We start from the raw sequence: 20166 nt of genomic DNA on the forward strand, positions 1-20166 counted from the left end.
ATTCTGGTTTCCTTCAGGTTGCTGAAAATGTTTTCTAAAAAAGAGGGAGGGGGGGAGGAGGGGGAGGGAGCTGTGTAACTGTGAAAGGAGCCGGGGAAGGAGCGGAGCCGCTGCCCATCTGTGATAGCCCCTGCTTCGTTCTCTCTTTGCAGAGTCCCTGTGTTCTTCAAGCTGCCAAGGGCAGCCCACCTGTGCCTCCTAAAGTCCGCTTGGCTGATCACACGAGGGGTAAGAAAGAAATCGTGAAACAAAGGCAGACTGGCAGAAAGGGAGACAGAAAAGAGAGAAGGAAGGAAAGGTGGAAAGAGGGGCCGGCACTGTGGTGCAGCAGGTTAAGCCTCTACCTGCACTACTGGCGTCCTACATGGGCACCTGTTCGAATCCCGGCTGCTCTACTTCCAATCCTGCTCTATGCTAATGTGCCTGGGAAAGCAGCAGAAAGATGGCCCAAGTGCTTGGACCCCTGCAACTGCATGGGAGACCTGGAAGAAGCTTCTGGCTCCTAACTTTGGCCTGGCCCAGCCCCGACCATTGTGGCCATCTGGGAAATGAACCAGCAGGTAGGAGGTCTCTCTCTCTCTCTCTCTCTCTCTCTCTCTGCCTCTCTGTAACTCTCTTATTCAAATAAATAAATCAATTTTTAAAACAGATGAAAAGGAAGGAGGGAGGAAGGAAGGAGTGGAACAGAACAAAACAGAAAACCCTGGAGCACAGGGCACACAGAAGAGCAGGCCCTGTCTCGGGAGAGCTCTACTTGCTGCCTGTGTTGTCACGTGTGTAGCTGAGTACCGGCTGCCAATAGAAGTGTAGTTCGTCCCACGGCTCCAGTAGTCAGAGCTGGTTACTGGCTCTTCTCCATCCCCTTCCACAGTGGGACACTCCAGCCCTGCCCTCACTGGCCCCTCCAGGCCCTGGAGCAGGCAGGCATCTGTGTGTACTTGGGCCCCTGCACCAGCGAGGGAGACCTGGAGGAAGCTCCAGGTTCCTGGCTTCGGATCAGCACAGCTCCGGTCATTGTGGCCATTTGGAGAGTGAACCAGCAGATGGAAGACCTTTCTCTGTCTCTCCCTCTCACTGTCTGTGTCTCTACCTCACAAACAAATAAATAAAATCTGAGAAAAAAAAAAAAAGACCAAATAGATAGGATTAAGTACTAAAGTGACCATTAGGAGAGCTGTCATCTTGCCAGGGAGTTAGACCAGAAACAGATAGCACTGCCTTCCTTCTCTGCACAGGAGCCTGTCCCAACCTTGGGCCTCCGTAGGCAAGGGGTGCAGTGAGAACCAATGGAAAGAGAATCATCTGACCCCAACATTGCCTCTGCCTCTCATCCCGTCCCACCATCCCCCTTAACTGTTCAAGCCACACTGTGTGTTCAAATATAAAACTTCTAAAGTCTTATCTAAATAACTCCAAATAGGCATCAGCAGATAGTTATGTATTTCCCTCATTGAACCAGACCACCACAGGCTATACCAATGGGGTTGCATCTAGACTCTATAAAAGGGGCCTTCCTCGTTTCCTTTAAAAATTGTCCTCCATTACAATACAGGGGTATTTGGGGGCCACCTGCATCCAGAGAGAGTGAATAGATTTGCAGACAGAAGGAGAGAGAGAAAGAGATTCTTCTCCATCAGAAACTGCATCCTTCCATAACCTACTTCATACTGATTTTTTAAGCCCTGGGGAGGGAAACAGAGACATTTAGAGGGGTGTGATCTTGTTTTTGTCTGCTGCACAAAAACACAATTTCTTTTTCATAGGCCTTTAGGGTAATGAGCGAGACAAATCAATCCATGTACAAGAGAACCAAATGAGTAAGCATCGAATATCCACCGAGCCAAGGACAGCCCCGGGCAGTCTACGTGGGCTGCCTTCTTTACTCTCCCCTGAATCAGTTCTTTCCTGTTCTAGGTGGGAGGCTGAGGTTCAGGCTGCTAAAGTGACCTCCAAGGACCAGCTGGTAGGAGGTAGAGGCAGTCTTTTTTTTTTTTTTTTGACAGGCAGAGTGGACAGTGAGAGAGAGACAGAGAGAAAGGTCTTCCTTTGCCATTGGTTCAGCCTCCAATGGCCGCCACGGCCAGTGCGCTGCGGCCGGCGCACCACGCTGATCCGATGGCAGGAGCCAGGTACTTCTCCTGGTCTCCCATGGGGTGCAGGGCCCAAGCACTTGGGCCATCCTCCACTGCACTCCCTGGCCACAGCAGAGAGCTGGCCTGGAAGAGGGGCAACCGGGACAGAATCCGGCTTCCCGACTGGGACTAGAACCCGGTGTGCCGGTGCCGCAAGGCGGAGAATTAGTCTAGTGAGCTGCGGTGCCGGCTGAGGCAGTCTTAGAATCTGCATCTCCCTCACTTCAAAGCCCCACACCCTGTCTCTTCTTTTGTTGTCCCTCTAGGGCAAGATAGAGCAATTCATAAAAACATGGAAATGTGGGGCCGGCACTGTGGCAGAGTGGGTAAAGCCACTGCCTACAGTGCTGGCATCCCAGATGGCTGCCACTTCATGTCCCAGCTGCTCCACTTCCGATCCAGCTCCCTGCTGACTGCCTAAGGAAGCAATGGAAGATGGTCCCAGTGCTTGGGCCCCTGCATCCACAACCTGGAAGAAGCTCCTGGCTTTGTCCTGGCTCATCCCTGTCCATTGCGGCCATCTGGGGAGTGAACCAATCTTTCTGTGTCTCTTTCTCTTCCTTTATCTCTGAAACTCTGACATTCAAATAAATAAGTAAATTTTTAAATATATATGTGAAAGTGTGTATATATATGTATAAATATATATGTATGCTAGTGACATGAAAACAGCTAATCCAGTGCTGCTATTATTTCCTGTCATTTTCCCGCTGACTTTTGAAGTGGGTTCTATTGTTAGCGCATCGTGCAGAGGAGGACTCTGAGGCTCGGAGCTGAGGTGCATGGTCTACAGTGTCACAGCGCAGGAATGGAAGAAGCAGACTTCAGGCACCCTGTCCCCAGGGCTTACAACTTTGCTCTCTATCTTCTCCTATCTGTCTGTTCATGCTAAGGTAATCCTATTTCATGGTGAACCCATACTTCCTTTTATAGTTGAGGGAATTGGGATGACCTAGGGATGTGTCCCCACGCACCTAGCTTATCAGCAGTAGAGCTGGAATTGGTCTTCAGTGTACATGTCTGGAGTGACAGCAGCTCACTGCGCCACCTCTCGGGGTGCCCTGCACCCACCTGGATGCCTTCTCAGTCAGTGCCTTCTGTGTTTCATAAGCAGGCCTCTTAATTTATTTTGGATATGCTTCAAACACATGGGAAGGGACTGGGCTGAGACCAGGTTTTTGTTTCAGTTTTCAAGTAGCCAGAGAAATCCCCATCCCACTGTGTGCACAACGTGAATGCCGGCAGTTCTCCCTTCTGTGTTAGCCAGCAGCCACTTCTCACCCCATCTCCTGCAGGCACTCAGAGCGCCGAGGCATCAGCTGAGCTTAGCCTGAACACAAAACAGGGCTTCTCCATCTCTGCCCTTCTGCTGCTCTGGTGAACTCCCCACCACACCGGTCTTCAGAGCTGCAGCCCGAGAAGAGGTCCTATCTCACTGTGGGATCGTGACCACTGTCCCCTAATTTGTCCCATGTCCCCAACTGCATCCCATTCTAAATCCTCTTTTACATTGCCCAGGACAGATCCAAGACCCAAGTTTACCTTGACATTCACTCTGTGGCTCTTGCTCCACTAATGCTCTCAGACTCTTTAGGATGGCTGATAGGACATTTCTAATTTTTTTTTTTTTTTGATAGGACATGTGACCCACATAACACCCACCATCATCATAGCCTATTTTTTCCCCACTCCCGTGTGTGTGGACCCCAGCTACTCCAATCTGTTAGTAGTTCTGCCAACTATGCTAGAGCCCTTTGACTTTGCAGTGCTTCCCCCATTTCTAGAATGCACTCTAATCCCTTCTTTGACCACTCCTGGGATAGTTCAAGATTTACCTTAGGTCCCTCCCTCCCAGAAGTCTTGTGGAAAAACTTACTCCTACTTTCCCACTCCCATTGAATGTGTACATGCATGTGCTATGGCACAGTTAATGTGGTAGTATAATTAATTTGTTTGTACATCTGGCCCTCCCTAGAGGATGTGAGTGTCCATTATCTCTACAGAGTAATTAACAAAGGCTGGCACATTGTGATTTACTAAGTGAATGAAGTTAACTATTAGTTAAATGAAGTTAAAGTATTAGTCTGTATAGGGGCCAAGAGATGCAAATTCAGTACCTCCAGAGCCAGCACATATCTGCACCCACCTGTCACTCTTCCTTTGTACTCTTCCTTACCTTATGCAAATCCAGATTAAGATCTGGTGTCAAGTAGCACCTTCCTTCTGCCTAAAGGACTTCAATGCTTTTGTAGTGTGAGTAAGCTGGTGATGAGTTCCTTCAGGTTTTGCATGTATGGAAGTCTTTACCTTCAGCTTTGATGGATTTTTTCGCACAGTATAGAACTCTAGGTTTAGAAATCTGCTCTCATCCTTATATTTGCTCATCCGTGTGCGATGAGTCTTTTTTCTCTCTCCTTCCGTGGGGTTTGTTGAACCTCTTGGATATGTGGGTTTTTTAATTTTCATCCAACTTGGGAAACTTGCATCCACTGTATCTCAAAATGTTTCATTTCTGTCCCTCCTCGCCCTCTCCACATGTACATTCTCTCCTTTGGGAATTTTAATTACTTGAATCTTTGATTATTTGAAGTACCCTATGGTTCTCTGATTTTTTTTTTTTATTTTTTTTAACCTTTATTCTCTGTGTGCATCATGTTGAGTAGTTTTCCTTACTATGTCTTCATGTTTACTAATGTTTTCTTCCGCAGTGTCTAATCTGCCATTAAGCTCAAGCAATTTAGTTATCATCTCAGACATTTCTGTTTTGCTCCCTAAAGGTTTTGTTTGGGTCTTTTTCTATATACTATGCTTTGATTTTTTGAAGACAAGAAATACAGTTATTTTGTTCTTTCTGCTAATTTTAATATTTGTGTCACTTATGAGTTATTTTGATGTGTTGGTGTTCGTTTTGGTCACTTTGGCTCTTGTTTTCCTGCTTGTCTGCATGTCTGTTACTGTCTGATTGGGTCCCAAATATTGTGAAATTTGCTTTGTTGGGTTAATGAATATTTTTTAATTTTCCTATTTCAAAATTTTACCCCAGTTATTTGGAAACAATTAAATTTGCTAAATAAGATCAGAGCCGTTTCTAGATTAGGGATCATTACTCTCCACCACGGAGGCAAAATCCTTCTCTGTTCTCAAACCAGTGACTGAATCTGGAGGTTTCCTGGCCTGGTGGGTAGAAACAGGCACTCTTTCCTGCCCTATCATTGGCCACGGCTTCCTCTCATTCTAAGGGTAGCTTAGGTAGTTTGCCCGCATGCATGTACTGATGAGCCCTCTGCTGAAGAGGGACCCTCTGCATAGCTCTAGGATGCTCTTCATGCAGCTCTCTCCTGTCTGGCGCCTCTTCAATGAACTCCAGACCCTGGACTCTCGTTGCTGTCTCTTTATGTTCCTCCTATGTTCCCTCAGTCATGGTTTTTCACCACTCCTTGTCTCATGTCCAATGTCTTAAAAATTTCTGCTTTATGTATTTTGCCAGGTTATCTGGTTATTTCAGGTGGGAAAGTGAACCTAATTCCTATTATTTCATCTTGCTCAGAAAGTCAAAATCTCCATGTATATGATATAAATAACTTAGAATAATTCCCTATGGAGAGGCCTGGACCATGGTGAACTAGAGACCCCAAATCCCCTCTAACCAGGCAGTGGGTATCAGGTTCTGCTGATGTCGCCAAAAATGGGCCTTTGATGACTACATCTCCCCTTTGTTTCTAACGGAATCTGTGATAATTTTCTTGATTTTAAACCGTAATGTAGATCAAACTGAATATACCTGGCTAGATCTGGCCTTCCAGCAGTCAGTTCTGATCCCTGTGTTAAGACCTCTCTTTTACATAGAACTGTGAATTGTCTCTGAAACATCACATATCTGCCATCATGGAAGTGTTCTAGATAGTCGTCACCAACTTTATGTAGCTATTGAAATGTGGCTAGTGCCTCTGAGAACACTCATTGAAGTTAAATTAAATTTAAATTTAAAAAGTATGGGGCCGGTGCTGTGGCGAAGCGGGTTAACGCCCTGGCCTGAGGCATCAGCATCCCATATGGGCCCTGGTTCTAGTCCCTGCTGCTTCTCTTCTGATCTGGCTCTCTGCTGTGGCCTAGGAGGGTGGTGCAGGATGGCCCGGGTGCTTGGGCTCCTGCACCCACATGGGAGACCTGGAGGAGGCTCTGGGCTCCTGGCTTCAGACTGGCTCAGCTCCGGCCATTGCAGCCATCTGAGGGGTGGACCAAAGGATGGAGAACCTCTCTCTCTGTCTCTACCTCTCTCTGTGACTCTGTCTTTCAAATAAATAATAATAATAATAATAATAAATTTAAAAAGTGACATGGGATTAGAGGAAATTCTTAGAAAGATGAAGCAGTCTTCGACAACATCTCCAGAGATGGGCGACACAAAAGCAAATTCTGATTCCAGGTTTACCTTTGTCTTTCCAGACAAGGGGAAGCTAATAGTCATGTTCAAAATACTCTCCTTAGCTGAGCTACACTGGCATTCCTACCTATTCACGAGATCTCTCAATTTGCTACTTCCTTTGCCTACTTCCTTTTTATCATTATGAGTTTTGAGACCCTTAGAGCAATAGAAAGGACCTCACTGAACACTCAGAATGTAAACTGGTAACACCCAGATTAAATCCAGTTCACAGGTGTGTTTGCTTTGGCTTTTCCGATTTTTTTTTTTTTTTTTTTTTTTGACAGGCAGAGTGGACAGTGAGAGAGAGAGACAGAGAGAAAGGTCTTCCTTTGCCGTTGGTTCACCCTCCAATGGCCGCCACGGCTGGCGCGCTGCGGCCAGTGCACCGCGCTGATCTGAAGGCAGGAGCCAGGTGCTTCTCCTGGTCTCCCATGGGGTGCAGGGCCCAAGGACTTGGGCCATCCTCCACTGCACTCCCTGGCCACAACAGAGAGCTGGACAGGAAGAGGGGCAACCGGGACAGAATCTGGCGCCCCGACCGGGACTAGAACCCAGTGTGCCGGCACTGCTAGGTGGAGGATTAGCCTATTGAGCCGCAGCGCAGGCCAACTTTTCCGATATTTTTAAATATTTGAACGAACATTTACAACTTGGATACTATATATTACTTAAACCCATATCTACAGTCACTCTTGATAACTTGGATGGTTGGGCATTTTGGAGTCCATATTGGCTGGACCTGAGTATCTTCTGCCTTCTCTGAAAGGAGCAAAGAATGTTAGATTTCCCATAATTCCCACTACTGCCTTTTATTCCGCTGGCAATGAGGCTTTGTTTCGGTTACTATTTCTTTTTAGCATTACAACTATGGTATTCTTTTTCTTATGCTCCACACCCGTGTTTTATTCAACTGTGGTAAAATAAAAAATAAATCAACAGGGCGTTGTGTTTTCAACCTGGCCCATTTAATACATTTATATCACCTGTTGGTTCCTGTAGGCATTTAAGTTCATGAGACTTTCACTAGAATTGGGATAAATTGATGATATTTTTAAAAGTTCATGGAAAATGGAGCTGAAATGTAAGTTTATTTAGGTGCAAAACTTTATAAAATCCATCATGCAAGGGGTTTTGAAGTTCGTGAAAATATATATATTGAAGAAACTGTGGATTTCAAAATGTTTTGCATCAAAACAAACGCATGTTTTAAAAAACTGTATAGGCAACATGGTTGGAACTGGAGGTCTTTATGTTGAGTGAAATCAGCCAAGCTCAGATAAACTTATCTTTTCATTCAATTTTTCCGTGAAATTTTTTAGGTGCTCTCATACATGGCATTATGTACAACTTCTCCCCTAAGGGCAGAAATCAACAATAAGTCATGGCTCCCCTTCCTCGGGATTCTTCTTAGCACGACAGCCCGCTAGCCGTCTTTTCTTAGTATTACCGACAAAATGACGTTCATGGCCTTCTTCACCTCGTTCATTTTGCTGAGTTAGACATGGAGGCCCAGAAAACTCAAGTCATCACTGAGCCAATGAGGCTCAGGTCTTCTGACTTGGGTGCTATTTTCACGCTACCCCACTGGGAAGCCAGGAGGTGAAAACACAGTGCAGAGCCGAGGGCGACTTTAGCAAAGGGACAGGACTGGCTCGGTAACTTCCCTTTTCTAATGTGTGTAACTGCCCCTCCCCATACCCTGCCCTTGCCCCCACCCTTCCTACTGAATCTTCTAATTCAAACCAACAGTGACATACAGCTGACTCCGCTTCCCTGGACTGCTCCCCGTTCCCATCTCCCTTCTCCCAACCCGACCCAGCAAATCAGAGGAAGTACTCACGGCACCCGGAGCTTAGGGAACTTCTGAATGTCATTTTCGGTCAGGTTCTGAAATAAAGACACGCGTGGCATTCAGGTTACAACCTGCGGGAAGAGCTCTCTGCCAAGTGCAAAGAACAACGTATGAAACAATCTAAGGTATAGTGGAGACTGTGGCAAGCTGGAGTATTGCTCCCCCCAGCCCCCACAAGTGGGTGGCTTCTCCATCTTTCGAAAGGAATCCTGAAATCTGAATTTTATGTGGAATTTTCTAGGTTCTCAATGTTGACAATAATTTTAACTTAAACAAACACCGTGAGGGCTAAATCTTGGAGACCAACAGATGTCGTTTTGTGGGCTGTGTGGTGATCTTTCCCTACACGCCTACTGAGCCTTTGGGGTATCCACATGGATCAGCTGTAGAGAAGTCAGGCTGAAGAAAGGGTTTGTGCCCCTTATACCACCATCCCCCAAAACCCCTTCACCAGAGATGTTGGTAGAAATCTTGAGATGTAGAGATGTGATGAAAAGGTTATTTCAAGAAACAAATAGGAAAAAGCAGAGAGAAATCCATATCTGTCAAGACTTTCCTCTGGGCCTCTGCCTTTTAACTTTTGATTGATCCTTACATCGATCCTGTGAGGCAGAATGGGCATTCTCACTTTATAGACGGGGAAGGCTGAGACTTGAGGATGCCAAGGGCGTTTCAGCTTGTAGGTGACGGAACTGGAGATGGACTTCGCTCTGTGATTTCCACAGTCTCCTTCCTCGTGCAAACTTCCCTCCTCCCATGTCCAGGCCCTTTGGGAACCCCTCCGGGAGAGATGATACAGCAGACAGTGCTGCTTGTGTGTTCAGTCTCTCTCTCTCTTCTTTACCGACAGGATCTGGGTTTTGTTCGTGATAGTGAGCATGCTAGATGCCCTTGCAGATTGCAGAGGTCACGTGACTCCCTGTGACCAGTGAGATAGAGCATGAGACTTTGGGCTGCTTTCTTGAAAGAAAAAAAAAATAAGGGAGGGAGATGCATTCCCACTTACCTGTTTCCCTGCCCTCTCCCTGCAGGCTGCAATGCTGATTTAATGCCTAGATGTGGAGACACCAACCCGCAACCATTAGGACGGAAGCCACAGGCTAGACGGAGCCTGGGTTTTTGATGACTTCCCTCAGCAGCACACTTGCCCTGAGAACCCACCCGTACGTTTCTGATTATCTGAGAAAAACAAGAGCAACCCCTGTTTGGTTAAGCCACTGGAGGAAGGTTTCTATGACACGCAGCCATGTCTCTTCCCATGACACAAGTCACAAGCTCATCTCCTACACCTCCTAGAATCACGGTCACCATTCCTTGCCAAACCAGCTCCCATCCTTCTCAATAGAAAACAAAAATGGCAGCACGACAGTTTCAAGGGACCTACTATGAAGAAAGAAAGGCAAGAAGGGAGGAAGGAAGGGAACACCGGGCCTTGCACTTTTGCCATTAGTAGCAGAATGGCTCTGGGTATTACAGGGCTGGGAGGAATGACAGATGAGAAATTAGAACTTAGACTGGGAATTGCAAATTGTACCCAGAGAACCAGGGGTGGAAGATGGGTTTCGGCAGGAGCTGATTTTAGCTGCTCCAGTTGCTAGGGCAGGCACTGGATTCTGTCTCCTGACTCCTATCGCCTCATTCCACTTCCTTCTGTTCACACAATGAACAGAGTGTGCTGCATTCTCTGAGAGGCTGCTGGGTCCCAGATCAGAGCAGAGGAAACCTCACTGCTTAGACACCAAGCCTCAACCAAGGAAACCAGCCTGTCCTGCCTGGCTGACACAGAGCTGAGGGGGGGATGTCACTCACTGTGGCCTGGGCCAAGATGCTCAATCAACTGAGAGAGGGAGCACAGAGAGGCTCAGCAAGGGCAAGTGCCCGCTCAAGGCAGCCCAGTGTAACAAGGCTGCGACCGGGACGTCCTCAGAGATGCCATCGCCCTTTTCACTCAGCCATGGTAAGTCTCTGCTCTCAGGCACCAGAATGGAATATTGCGGTTTGGTAGTAACTTGCAAGGACAGCAACAACAAGACTCCAGGAGTTCTATTGATTTAAATCTCAGTATGATTAAGTGACATTGTTAAAAACTCATACAGTATTGGACTAAATTAAATGTACGCTTTAGCCTGCCTGCTAGGATGAATCACATCAGCCCTTGGCATGCATTCCCTCATCTGCCAATGAGGTGGTTGGAGCTTTCCCGATGGCGTTCTGCTGTAAAATCAGCTTCTGGAAGGCAAGAGTTGCATCTTACTCATGCCCCTATCCCCAGCTCGTGGCGGGAGCCCACGAATGGATTTCTGCTTATCCAATGAATGGATGTGTCACGATCTACTGGAACAGTGAAGAAACGTGTTTTTTTATGGCATCTGGAAGCGAAACTCTGATCAATAGAGCCCAGATTTTGTCTCCTCGTGAGACTCCAGAGCTGCCCCTAACAGAATACATGGCTCTGTTCACCATCACTGAAGCAACTCAAGAAGATGTAGGTGGCAGGAATGCAACCTAAGACATGGATTAGCTTGCTGGGTGGCAAGCAGGAGCAGGCACCCTCGCTGTGGTCAAGTTTCCTTACAGGGAAACAACCTAAGTTGCAGTCCTCACTCTGAACCCAGATTCAGAGACCTTGAAGTCTTGTTTCCATTCTTTCTGCAAAGGGTGAAGCAACATAACCTGATGGGATGGATTGGGGCTGCCGGGCCGCTCCTAACCCCCAGTGAAGGTGTCATTTTGGGGGAAATGCTTCCTCCCGGTCCACAGACTAATGCCTGGGTCTCCATCAGAGCTGAGTTCCTTTCTCTCTGATGGCTCATCCTTGACATTCACCTCCACCTCGGTCTTACACTGAAAGCCCTGTGAATTCTAATGCTGTGGAGAGAGCCCCATCACATGTGCATTTGACACAAAATCAACAATAGGAATGAGAAAAGCAATTGAAATAATGATAGTGATTCCACCCTTTGTTCCACACAATGGCTATGCATCCCAGAGTGAAAAGCAAGAGGCAAGATTCTTCTGTTCTCTCTTATGGTTTTTCTTTTCTGCTTGAGCTTCTCAAACTACGGATGGGGGATGGGATTTGAATAGATTGTCAAAGTGGTTTCATTTTCAATTGTCTGCATTTCTTCTTCTACTTTTTTTTTTTTTTTTTTTTTTTTTTTTTTTGACAGGCAGAGTGGACAGTGAGAGAGAGAGACAGAGAGAAAGGTCTTCCTTTGCCGTTGGTTCACCCTCCAATGGCCGCCACGGCCGGTGCGCTGCTGCTGGCGCACCGCGCTGATCCGAAGCCAGGAGCCAGGTGCTTCTCCTGGTCTCCCATGGGATGCAGGGCCCAAGCACTTGGGCCATCCTTCACTGCACTCCCTGGCCACAGCAGAGAGCTGGCCTGGAAGAGGGGCAACTGGGACAGAATCCGGTGCCCCGACCGGGACTAGAACCCGGTGTGCCGGCGCTGCAAGGCAGAGGATTAGCCTAGTGAGCCATGGCGCCGGCCCCAATTTCTTCTTCTACTTTGACTTTAGAGTGTGTTTTGTATCAGTCAAAGTTCTGAGAGGGGCTTTGGATAGGAGAAACCTGAGAGGTGGTGAGGGCATGAAACCTGCCAAGACTCTGAAGAAAGAAAAGGTTACATGGGGACCTTAAAGACAGACATTGACCACACTGTCCCCTGGGACAAGGTAGACCAGTTGACCAAACAGTCATTTGCAGAAAGTGCAAACTTTCTTGGTTTCAGTGTATGTGATTGGCTTCAGCTTACCAAAAACCGAGCCCCATCGATGTGGTACTTCCTCACCGCCTTCTCACAGTCCTTGTAGTTGAGCTGCAATGAGAAGCAGGGTGGGTGCTGTCAGTGACAAGCAGCTTCTGCCATTGGTCCCCCTCCCTCGCCTGCCCCAGAAGCTCAGCAATTTGTGGTCCTTGTGGCTAGCCAGACTCCCCTTTTCCTCCCTCGTCTCACAGAGGGGCCGCATCCCCCCTCAGCCCTGCTTTCACTAGCCCCCTGGGACCGCCTGTAATGAAGAAATGGCTCACTCTAAGGCCTTGAGGCCTAAGCCTCCACAATGAGACTGACTTCGGGGCACACCGAAAGGGCTGACCCCAGGCTCCTTAGGAAAGCAGAGAGGAGCTGAAAGGGGACACGTGTCCCAGCTGCTCTCCAGCCACCGGAGGCCACCTCAGTGAACACAGCAACGTGTTTCCCACGTGCTTTCTCCCTGGCATATTCCCCAGTGTGGCTGAGTCTATCACTTACGCTCAATCTTGTTATCCTACACTGTTCTCTCTTAAATGACCTAAGATGATCATATGCTCACTGCCTGGTATTATTACAGACTTCTTTAATGCTTCACGCTGCTCCCTTATTGCTGGACATTTAGGTTATTTACTAAAGTGCTGTTCCAAGAATGCGGACGAACACTGCTAATAATTATAAATGCTTCCTATGCGGTAGGCACTGTTGCGAGTATTTAAGCCAGTCCTGTCATGTAGTCGTGACACTCTGCAGAAGCGGAGCGAGAGGCTCAGAGTCCAGTAACTTGCATGAGGTTCCATGGGTTGCAGGTGACAGAGGTGACAACCGGGCATGAGGAAAAGGCTGCCACGCATCTGCCACGCTTCTGCCACGAATATTTCCTTTTAAATAACAGCATAACTTCTAGGGGGGTACTTTAGAAAATTTGTGGAAATGGAATTAAAAATAAGTTTATTCTGGTGCAAACAATTTCTGAAATTCACATATATACATTTTCCATGAACTTTTTGAAGACCTCATGACTACATGAGTTTCAAGTTTTTCCATCAAAGTAGACATCTTTTAATTCATTTTTTCATAAAGCTTTGGAAATACCCTCCTCCATAGCAAGTAAAGTGAACAAATCAAAGTGCAGCTTGATCCACCATCCAGAGTGAGACCTAGCACATCATGGATATTCCTTGGCATAATCTTGTTCTTTCTACTTAAAACACATGGCTTAAGTCAGTCTCAGATAGACTTATAGGATCAATGGGAATGAATGTTTTTAGGGTCTTGGTTATTTCCTAAACCCATTGCCAACCATAGGAAATACCTATTTGCATTTGAAATATCTCCAACTTTGGTATTTTGGACTAGAGCATTTAGGGTTAAACATTTTTCTCTGAGGATCCTGGGTTCTCCCACAAGCATGCATCTTACAATCATGTTCTTCACTTATGGCCTTCAAATCCGAAAGTAAACGCAATTGTAACCACTTGGCTTGGAAAGGTGGGATGAACATCACACTCAGAAAACAAATATGTGAGGCGATGCTGAAAGCAACAGTACTCTTGTTACGTCAACAACGGGAGTCACTGTGCACTTGCTCCCCACGTAGGACTTCTGTGCTTAATGAGTTGTACTATGAGAATTAAGAGTAAAACTTGTCTTCAGACAGCACTTTATGCTTTGTGTGTCTGTGTGGGTGCAAACTGTTGAAATCTTTACTTAGTATAGAGTTGATCTTCTGTATATAAAGATAATTAAAAGTGAATCTTAATGAAGAATGGGATGGGAGAGGGAGTAGGAGGTGAGACGGGAGTGGGGTTAGGAGGGCAGGTATGATGGTAAGAACCACTATATTCCAAACTTTATCTAAAAAGAAATTTATATTTATTAAATAAAAGCTTTCTGAAAGAAAGAAAGCAAGCAAGCAGCGCTGAGCTCAACAGCTCTGTTATCTACGTGTGGGGGGTGCGAGCACTTCTTAGAAGAGTCAACTGCCTCTAACACATCATTTTCTTTTTTTTTTTTTTTTTTTTTTTTTTTTTTGACAGGCAGAGTGGACAGTGAGAGAGAGAGACAGAGAGAAAGGTCTTCCTTTGCCGTTGGTTCACCCTCCAATGGCCGCCGCTGCAGCCGGCGCACCGCGCTGATCCGATGGCAGGAGCCAGGATCCAGGTGCTTTTCCTGGTCTCCCATGGGGTGCAGGGCCCAAGCACCTGGGCCATCCTCCACTGCACTCCCTGGCCATAGCAGAGAGCTGGCCTGGAAGAGGGGCAACTGGGACAGAATCCGGCGCCCCGACCGGGACTAGAACCCGGTGTGCCGGCACCGCAAGGTGGAGGATTAGCCTATTGAGCCACGGCGCCGGCCCTAACACATCATTTTCACTGTCATTATCTGATGAGTCTCCAATCTTGCAGGGTACGGGATTTTGACTCTGGCTTGACAGGCAGCCTTGAAGACTGGGACCTGATCCAGCAAGATCTGGGCCCAGGGGATCTAGAATCTGTATTTGTAACAGGGGCCCTGGATCGCTCTGATAATTCTGATGAGCATCTGGCTTTGGTAAGCACTAGTGTGGAGGTTGCTTGGCTTTGTGGCTCAATGACTGAGACCCAGAGAGGGGAAGGGACTCGCGTAAGGACACGTGGGAAGTTGGGAACACAGCTGGGATTCAAGCACACCGCTCTGAGCTAGTGTCTCTCCAGGGCAGGGCCCAGGGGTGTTGTCCCTCCGTGTTGATAAGAATTGGAGGGATTAAGCCATCACCAAACACGGCCTAGGTCTTAATCCCAGATACAGGATGAGAAACACATCTGAGGTAAAAAGACTTAGAGCCCTGCGATCCACATACCAATGAGTGGCCAGTTAACACAGCAGGAAACTGGGAGCAATAAACATTTTGATACCTCTGTCTGCTGAATGCCTCACATACACTATTTCCTTTACTCCTCTCAACCATTCCACTGGGTTTGTTACCCTTCATGTCTGTTTAATTGCCTGCTTTGGTAGAACTTGTGCCTACCAATTGCCTTCCAATCATCTACCAATCAACCCGTGAAATGATACATTTTATTTCCAAGATCCATCCCCAGATGACCCTGTGTTGAGCAATGTTTTCTCTCTTGAGGACTGACTTGCTCAGAGAGGCGAAGTAGCTAAGGGAAGGCCACCAAACTAGCAGGTGGCAGAGCCAGGGTTCCAACAAGGTGTGTCTGACTCCAGAGTTGGGCAGCGTGGTATCACTGAGGGAAGCCTGACCCTGACACGTGGGTAGAAGCTGCACCCACCAAACGCCTACCCACTGATGCGTTAAATGGGTATGCTTGATCACTAAGATCCATCCCCAAATGAACTTGCAGTCAGTGCGCTCCTGGTTCTGTCTCTTGGGGACTGAGATGGCCTGGGACTTCCAGGGTCACAGATTCCCCTCTGCCTCCTTGTTCCTACCTGGGTCCTTTTGTGCCGGGAGGGGAACCTGGCCCAGTGCTATGCAGTTTTTGCAAGGTCTTAGAACTCCAAGAAGAGAATCATCTCTTCCCCGAACTCAGACAGAGAGCTGTGTCCTGCCCTCCAGTCTGTCCTATCGCCCTGCGCTGACAGGAACTTTGTCTACAGACTCTCTGTCGGTCAGCTGAGTTGTGAAATTTTTCTGACCACATTTGAAATAGCCCCTCAGCCTCTCCTGGGCCTTTCCCTCTGTAACTCTCAACTCCTTTCTCCCTTCTTTATTGCAATAACGTACCACATACTTCCATCTGGGCAAATTTTACCTTTGATCGCCCTATCTCAGAGAAGTATTAGAAACACTCTTCAAAGGCCAGTCGGGCCAGTTGTCCAATGATCTTTGCATCTACAAACCCAAAACCTAGTTTTGTTATGACTTTATACATGTGTGGGGTGGAGGCAGAGGGGACAACAGAAGTGAAATGCACAAGAAACAGAAAACGACAGGCTCTGTGGGGCTGTGCCCCTACCATGCCACACCTGGTTCAAGGTTTTTGTTTTTAGGCTGGGGAAGAACCATCATCACTGCAAATACCTTGGTACTATGAGACCTCAGGTTCAGCTATGTGTCCCAGAGAGCCTATTCCACCCCCGCGGGGCTCAGTTTCCCCAGGAAAAACAGTTAAGTGAGATGACATGTAAAGTCTTAGTGCTACAAGCTCTTCTTTATGCTGGTCTGCAGTATCAACTAAATGTGGTGCCAGCCTGCAGGGAAGAGGATGTTAGAAGAGCAAATGTCCCTTCGGCTGGTGCTGTGGTACAGTGGGTTAACGCCCTGGCCTGAAGCGCCGGCATCCCATATGGGCTGCTGCACTTCCGATCCAGCTTTCTGCTATGGCCTGGGACAGCAGTAGAAGATGGCCCAAGTCCTTGGGCCCCTGCACCCACATGGGAGACCTGGAGGAAGTTCCTGGCTTCTGGCTTTGGATTGGCATAGCTCCGGCCGTTGCAGCCAACTGGGGAGTGAACTAGCAGATGGAAGACCTCTTTCGCTCTTTCTCTCCCTCTCTCTCTGCCTCTCCTTTCTCTGTGTAACTCTGACTTTCAAACAAATAAATAAATCTTAAAAAAGAGAGCAAATGTCCCCTGCAAGGCATCCTATGCTAGAGACAGGAACAGAGGATCCATACTTGCTCGGGCAGGCTTGTGTCCTGTCATCCCCACCAGCAGGTGGACAAGCAGACGATCTTTGAGCATCTCTTCCAAGTCTGGAAGGTAGGACAGCAACCCTGGTCCCGGCTCCACTGCAGTGAGACTCTGATCTATGTAAGAACTTGAGGACCCAGCTTTCTGGGCCCTGAGCAGTGAGTGGCCAAACGCCATGTCTAGCGTTGTTCACCCTCTACCCCTGCCTCCTTCCCTGCCTGTTGTTCTGCACCCAGAGCACCAGGTCTCCCCTTTCTAGAATGTAGTTCTCTTCATCTCAGAGCACAGACTGAAACTGCACAGAAGTGACTCCAATCCTTCTGTCACTACCACCTGTAGTCCCTGTGGCTTTGGGCTGTTTAGCTTCCTTGAGCCTACCTTGAAGCTGAGCCACAGGGATGACAATATTGACCTCAGAAGATTGTCAAGAGGGATCAATGGCACAGTGCTGCAGTGTACCGAGTTCAGGCCCTGGCACATGGTAGGCACCTACTCATTCAAGAGCTCCTGCTCCCACCCTCCTCTCCAGAACTCACTGCAAGGAGCTCTCAGTGGTCTCCCATGGCGCTCACTCTCCCAACAAGGCTGCCGAGAGGCCAGTCACTCCACAGCTGTCTTTTACACCTCTTGTCTTCTGCCCAGCCCATGGAGGGCACTCCCAGCCCGACCACCAACAAAAGAGTGGGTCTCACCTTCTTAAAGTAGTCAGCAAGGCTGTCAGGGTCCCAGGCGAGGACTTCGGAGCGAAAGGGCACGTTCCTCAGTGCCATGGCCGCTGTCTTAGGAGGGGGCTCACAGGTTGAGCGTGGATGCTGCACCCATGGACAGAGAACCCCAAATCCAGATCTTGGAGGCGTCCTTGGCTCTCCCAACTCCCAGCTGCCCCTGGATCGGCCTTGTTGGAGCAGACGTCTTTTCTGCTGTAGTCGGATCCCAGAAAGCAGCAGCTTCCTCTGCGAACAAATATGGTCTCTTCTCAGAAAACGACTTGGCTAGTTTCCTTTACCACTTCCTCTGCTGGCTTCTAAATAAGTAAACAAGGAAGCCCAGCTCTGAGGGCTTGAGATGCAGACAGAGTGACAGGGCAGGTCATTCTCCACCTCGCCCGTGGTCCTGGGCACCCCTGCCCAGCAGGAGGGGCCATGAAGGGCGCTTAAACTCCGAAGCCAGCCCAAGCATTTTGCTGTTAAAACTCCTGTCCCTTCAGCCCCACCCCATGGGTCTACACCACGTTCTTGCTCTGCTGGGGCTTTGCAGATGAATATCTATTCATCTGACAATTGACCTAAAATATAGACAACTTCCAGCAACAGGGAGCTGTGGTGTGGGGGGACGCATGCATGATGCCCCTTCTTCCCTCTTCTCTCAGCCCTAGTCTCTAGCAGTCTCTGCCTGCTACCATTGAAATGAGAGGGTGAGTCTGTAGTGCGTCAGGCATCCAAGGCTGAGCAAGGCGCTACCCTGGGCCAACCCGGGTTCCCTTCTGATGGGAGCTTCTCTGTGCTGTGCAACCTTAGGCAAGGACTTAAAATCTGGGGAGCTCAGTTTCCCTATATGTAAAATAGGAAAGCAGAGGAATTGCCTTATACACACATAACAAATAGATGCATTTAACTTGAGAACCTTCAAATGAAAAAATCAGAAAGCTAGAAGTGACAATTGCTACAGCTGGTGCCTTGGATTCCACTGTGTGTTTACAGCTCATGTTTTATTCACTGTTGATGACATCATGTGTTTCAATCAAAAAGCACATTCCCTGGAGACAGGAGTAGGAATCTTCTAATTTCTTCACCAGTCTCAGACTGTGCATTTCTATAGACGGAGCAACTTGTTGTCAGACAGCCAAGCCAGGGTCTAAAAGGCAATGCATTTGTGCAATGCAGCAGTGGCCTCTGAACAAAATAGAGCTACTTCACTCGGTTCTACACACTCACTCTCTCTCTCACACACACACACATAGCCACCAGTGCTGGTGCTTTGGGAAAGAATCAAGCTTTGTTGCCTTACTGAGCAATGCTATGACAGTCCCTGCATGGTGCCTTCCTGAAGGTTTTTCAAGGGTAGCTTTGGCCACACACACTCTACATCTTATACACAATGTAAGGAGCCCACTGTCATGTCATGCTCCTGCCTCCCTAGCCGGTTGCGAGCTTAAGTGAGGCACACATTTAGTCCCAGGCCCGGCACCTGGACAATGGTGCATGGGCTGGTGATAGCCTCACCTCAGTGGGTGCTGGGGACTTCAATCCAGGTGGTCTAGGCCAAGCGCTCCTTCCCAGGTCCTGTGCCAAAGAGTAACTGGGCATGCTCTGCCCTGGGGAGAGGAGTCACTTGGTCTCTGAAATCACCCATGTAGCAGCAAATGGTAAAAGGGCTCTTGAAAAGAGAAAGAGGAAAAAAAATTTCTTCCAACCAAAGACAGCTTCCCAGAATTACCTGGAATTTATGCAGGATCTTGGGGACTGGAGTAGATTGGAGGGCATTTGGGACATTCATCAACAAATCTCTCTTTCTCTCTCGTAACACACTGTTGAAAGGAACATTATAGAGCAACTCTAAAAGTAGAAGCAATGTTTTTCTTTAAACGATGTTCATCCTCATCCAGGAGAAGGAAAAAAAAAACCAACAACAGCAAAAGCAGAGGTTGGAATAAAGGTAGAGCCAATATGTTCAATAAACATGGCCAAGCTGGACAATGCATGGGCTCATTGAGAAAATAGACACAGCCATTCAGAAACCTAGTTGACATTGATGAGAAGGATAAAATTTGCAAGACATGCAATGCATTGAGTCCTTCCTATGTGTCATGCGTGTGCAAAGAACTTTGCACTGATTATCTTACTAATTGTTGACATTATTATTATTATTAATGATTGTAATGTCTTACAAATGAGAAAACGGAGTTTGAGATTGCTGAAGCAACTTGGCTCCTCGCATCTGGCAATTAGGTTGCAGAGCTAACTCTTGTCAGAAGCTTATGGGAGCCCAGAGCCCCTGTCCCACACTCCTTCGGACCACCTTGGGTGGTCACTCAGGCCACCTTGGGGCTGAGAGGTTACATAAATTGTCCAGCCTGGAGACAGGATTCAAACCCAGATCCGTCTCTCGATTCTGGCAGCTTCTTCTCTATAGGTTTCCCTCCCATGAACAGCAAGTGAGGCTGTCAATCTGAGCACACCAAAAAAGTCTATGGCCCCTTCCCCGTAGAAGCCAGATCCTGAGGGCAGCCACTCAGGCCAGGGTAGGTGATGAAAGGGGAAACTGGATCATTGCTTCAGGCCTGGAGTCTTTCCTCTCCCCACGGCCCTTGGCGATTTCCCAATACTCTCAAGTTTCACATCCCTTGTCTCTGGCTGGAAGGTTC

At 47.8% G+C, this 20166-nt stretch overlaps 1 protein-coding gene across 1 annotated transcript in view; it reads right to left on the bottom strand.

The window, feature by feature from the left end:
• LCP2 (lymphocyte cytosolic protein 2) overlaps positions 1–17785 on the bottom strand; it is a 52156-nt gene extending 34371 nt beyond the window's left edge. Inside the window, exons 1-3 of the mRNA XM_002710373.5 lie at positions 17495–17785; positions 12168–12230; positions 8399–8445 (exon numbers count right to left, since the gene is read on the bottom strand). Coding sequence (XP_002710419.2) covers positions 8399–8445; positions 12168–12230; positions 17495–17572 — 188 coding nt within the window. The 5' untranslated portion in view covers positions 17573–17785. The remainder of the gene's footprint in view (positions 1–8398; positions 8446–12167; positions 12231–17494) is intronic.
• Positions 17786–20166: the final 2381 nt, after the last annotated feature.

The sequence above is a fragment of the Oryctolagus cuniculus genome, chromosome 6 (assembly GCF_964237555.1).
Source record: "Oryctolagus cuniculus chromosome 6, mOryCun1.1, whole genome shotgun sequence".
In the NCBI taxonomy this organism is placed as follows: Eukaryota; Metazoa; Chordata; class Mammalia; order Lagomorpha; family Leporidae; genus Oryctolagus; species Oryctolagus cuniculus.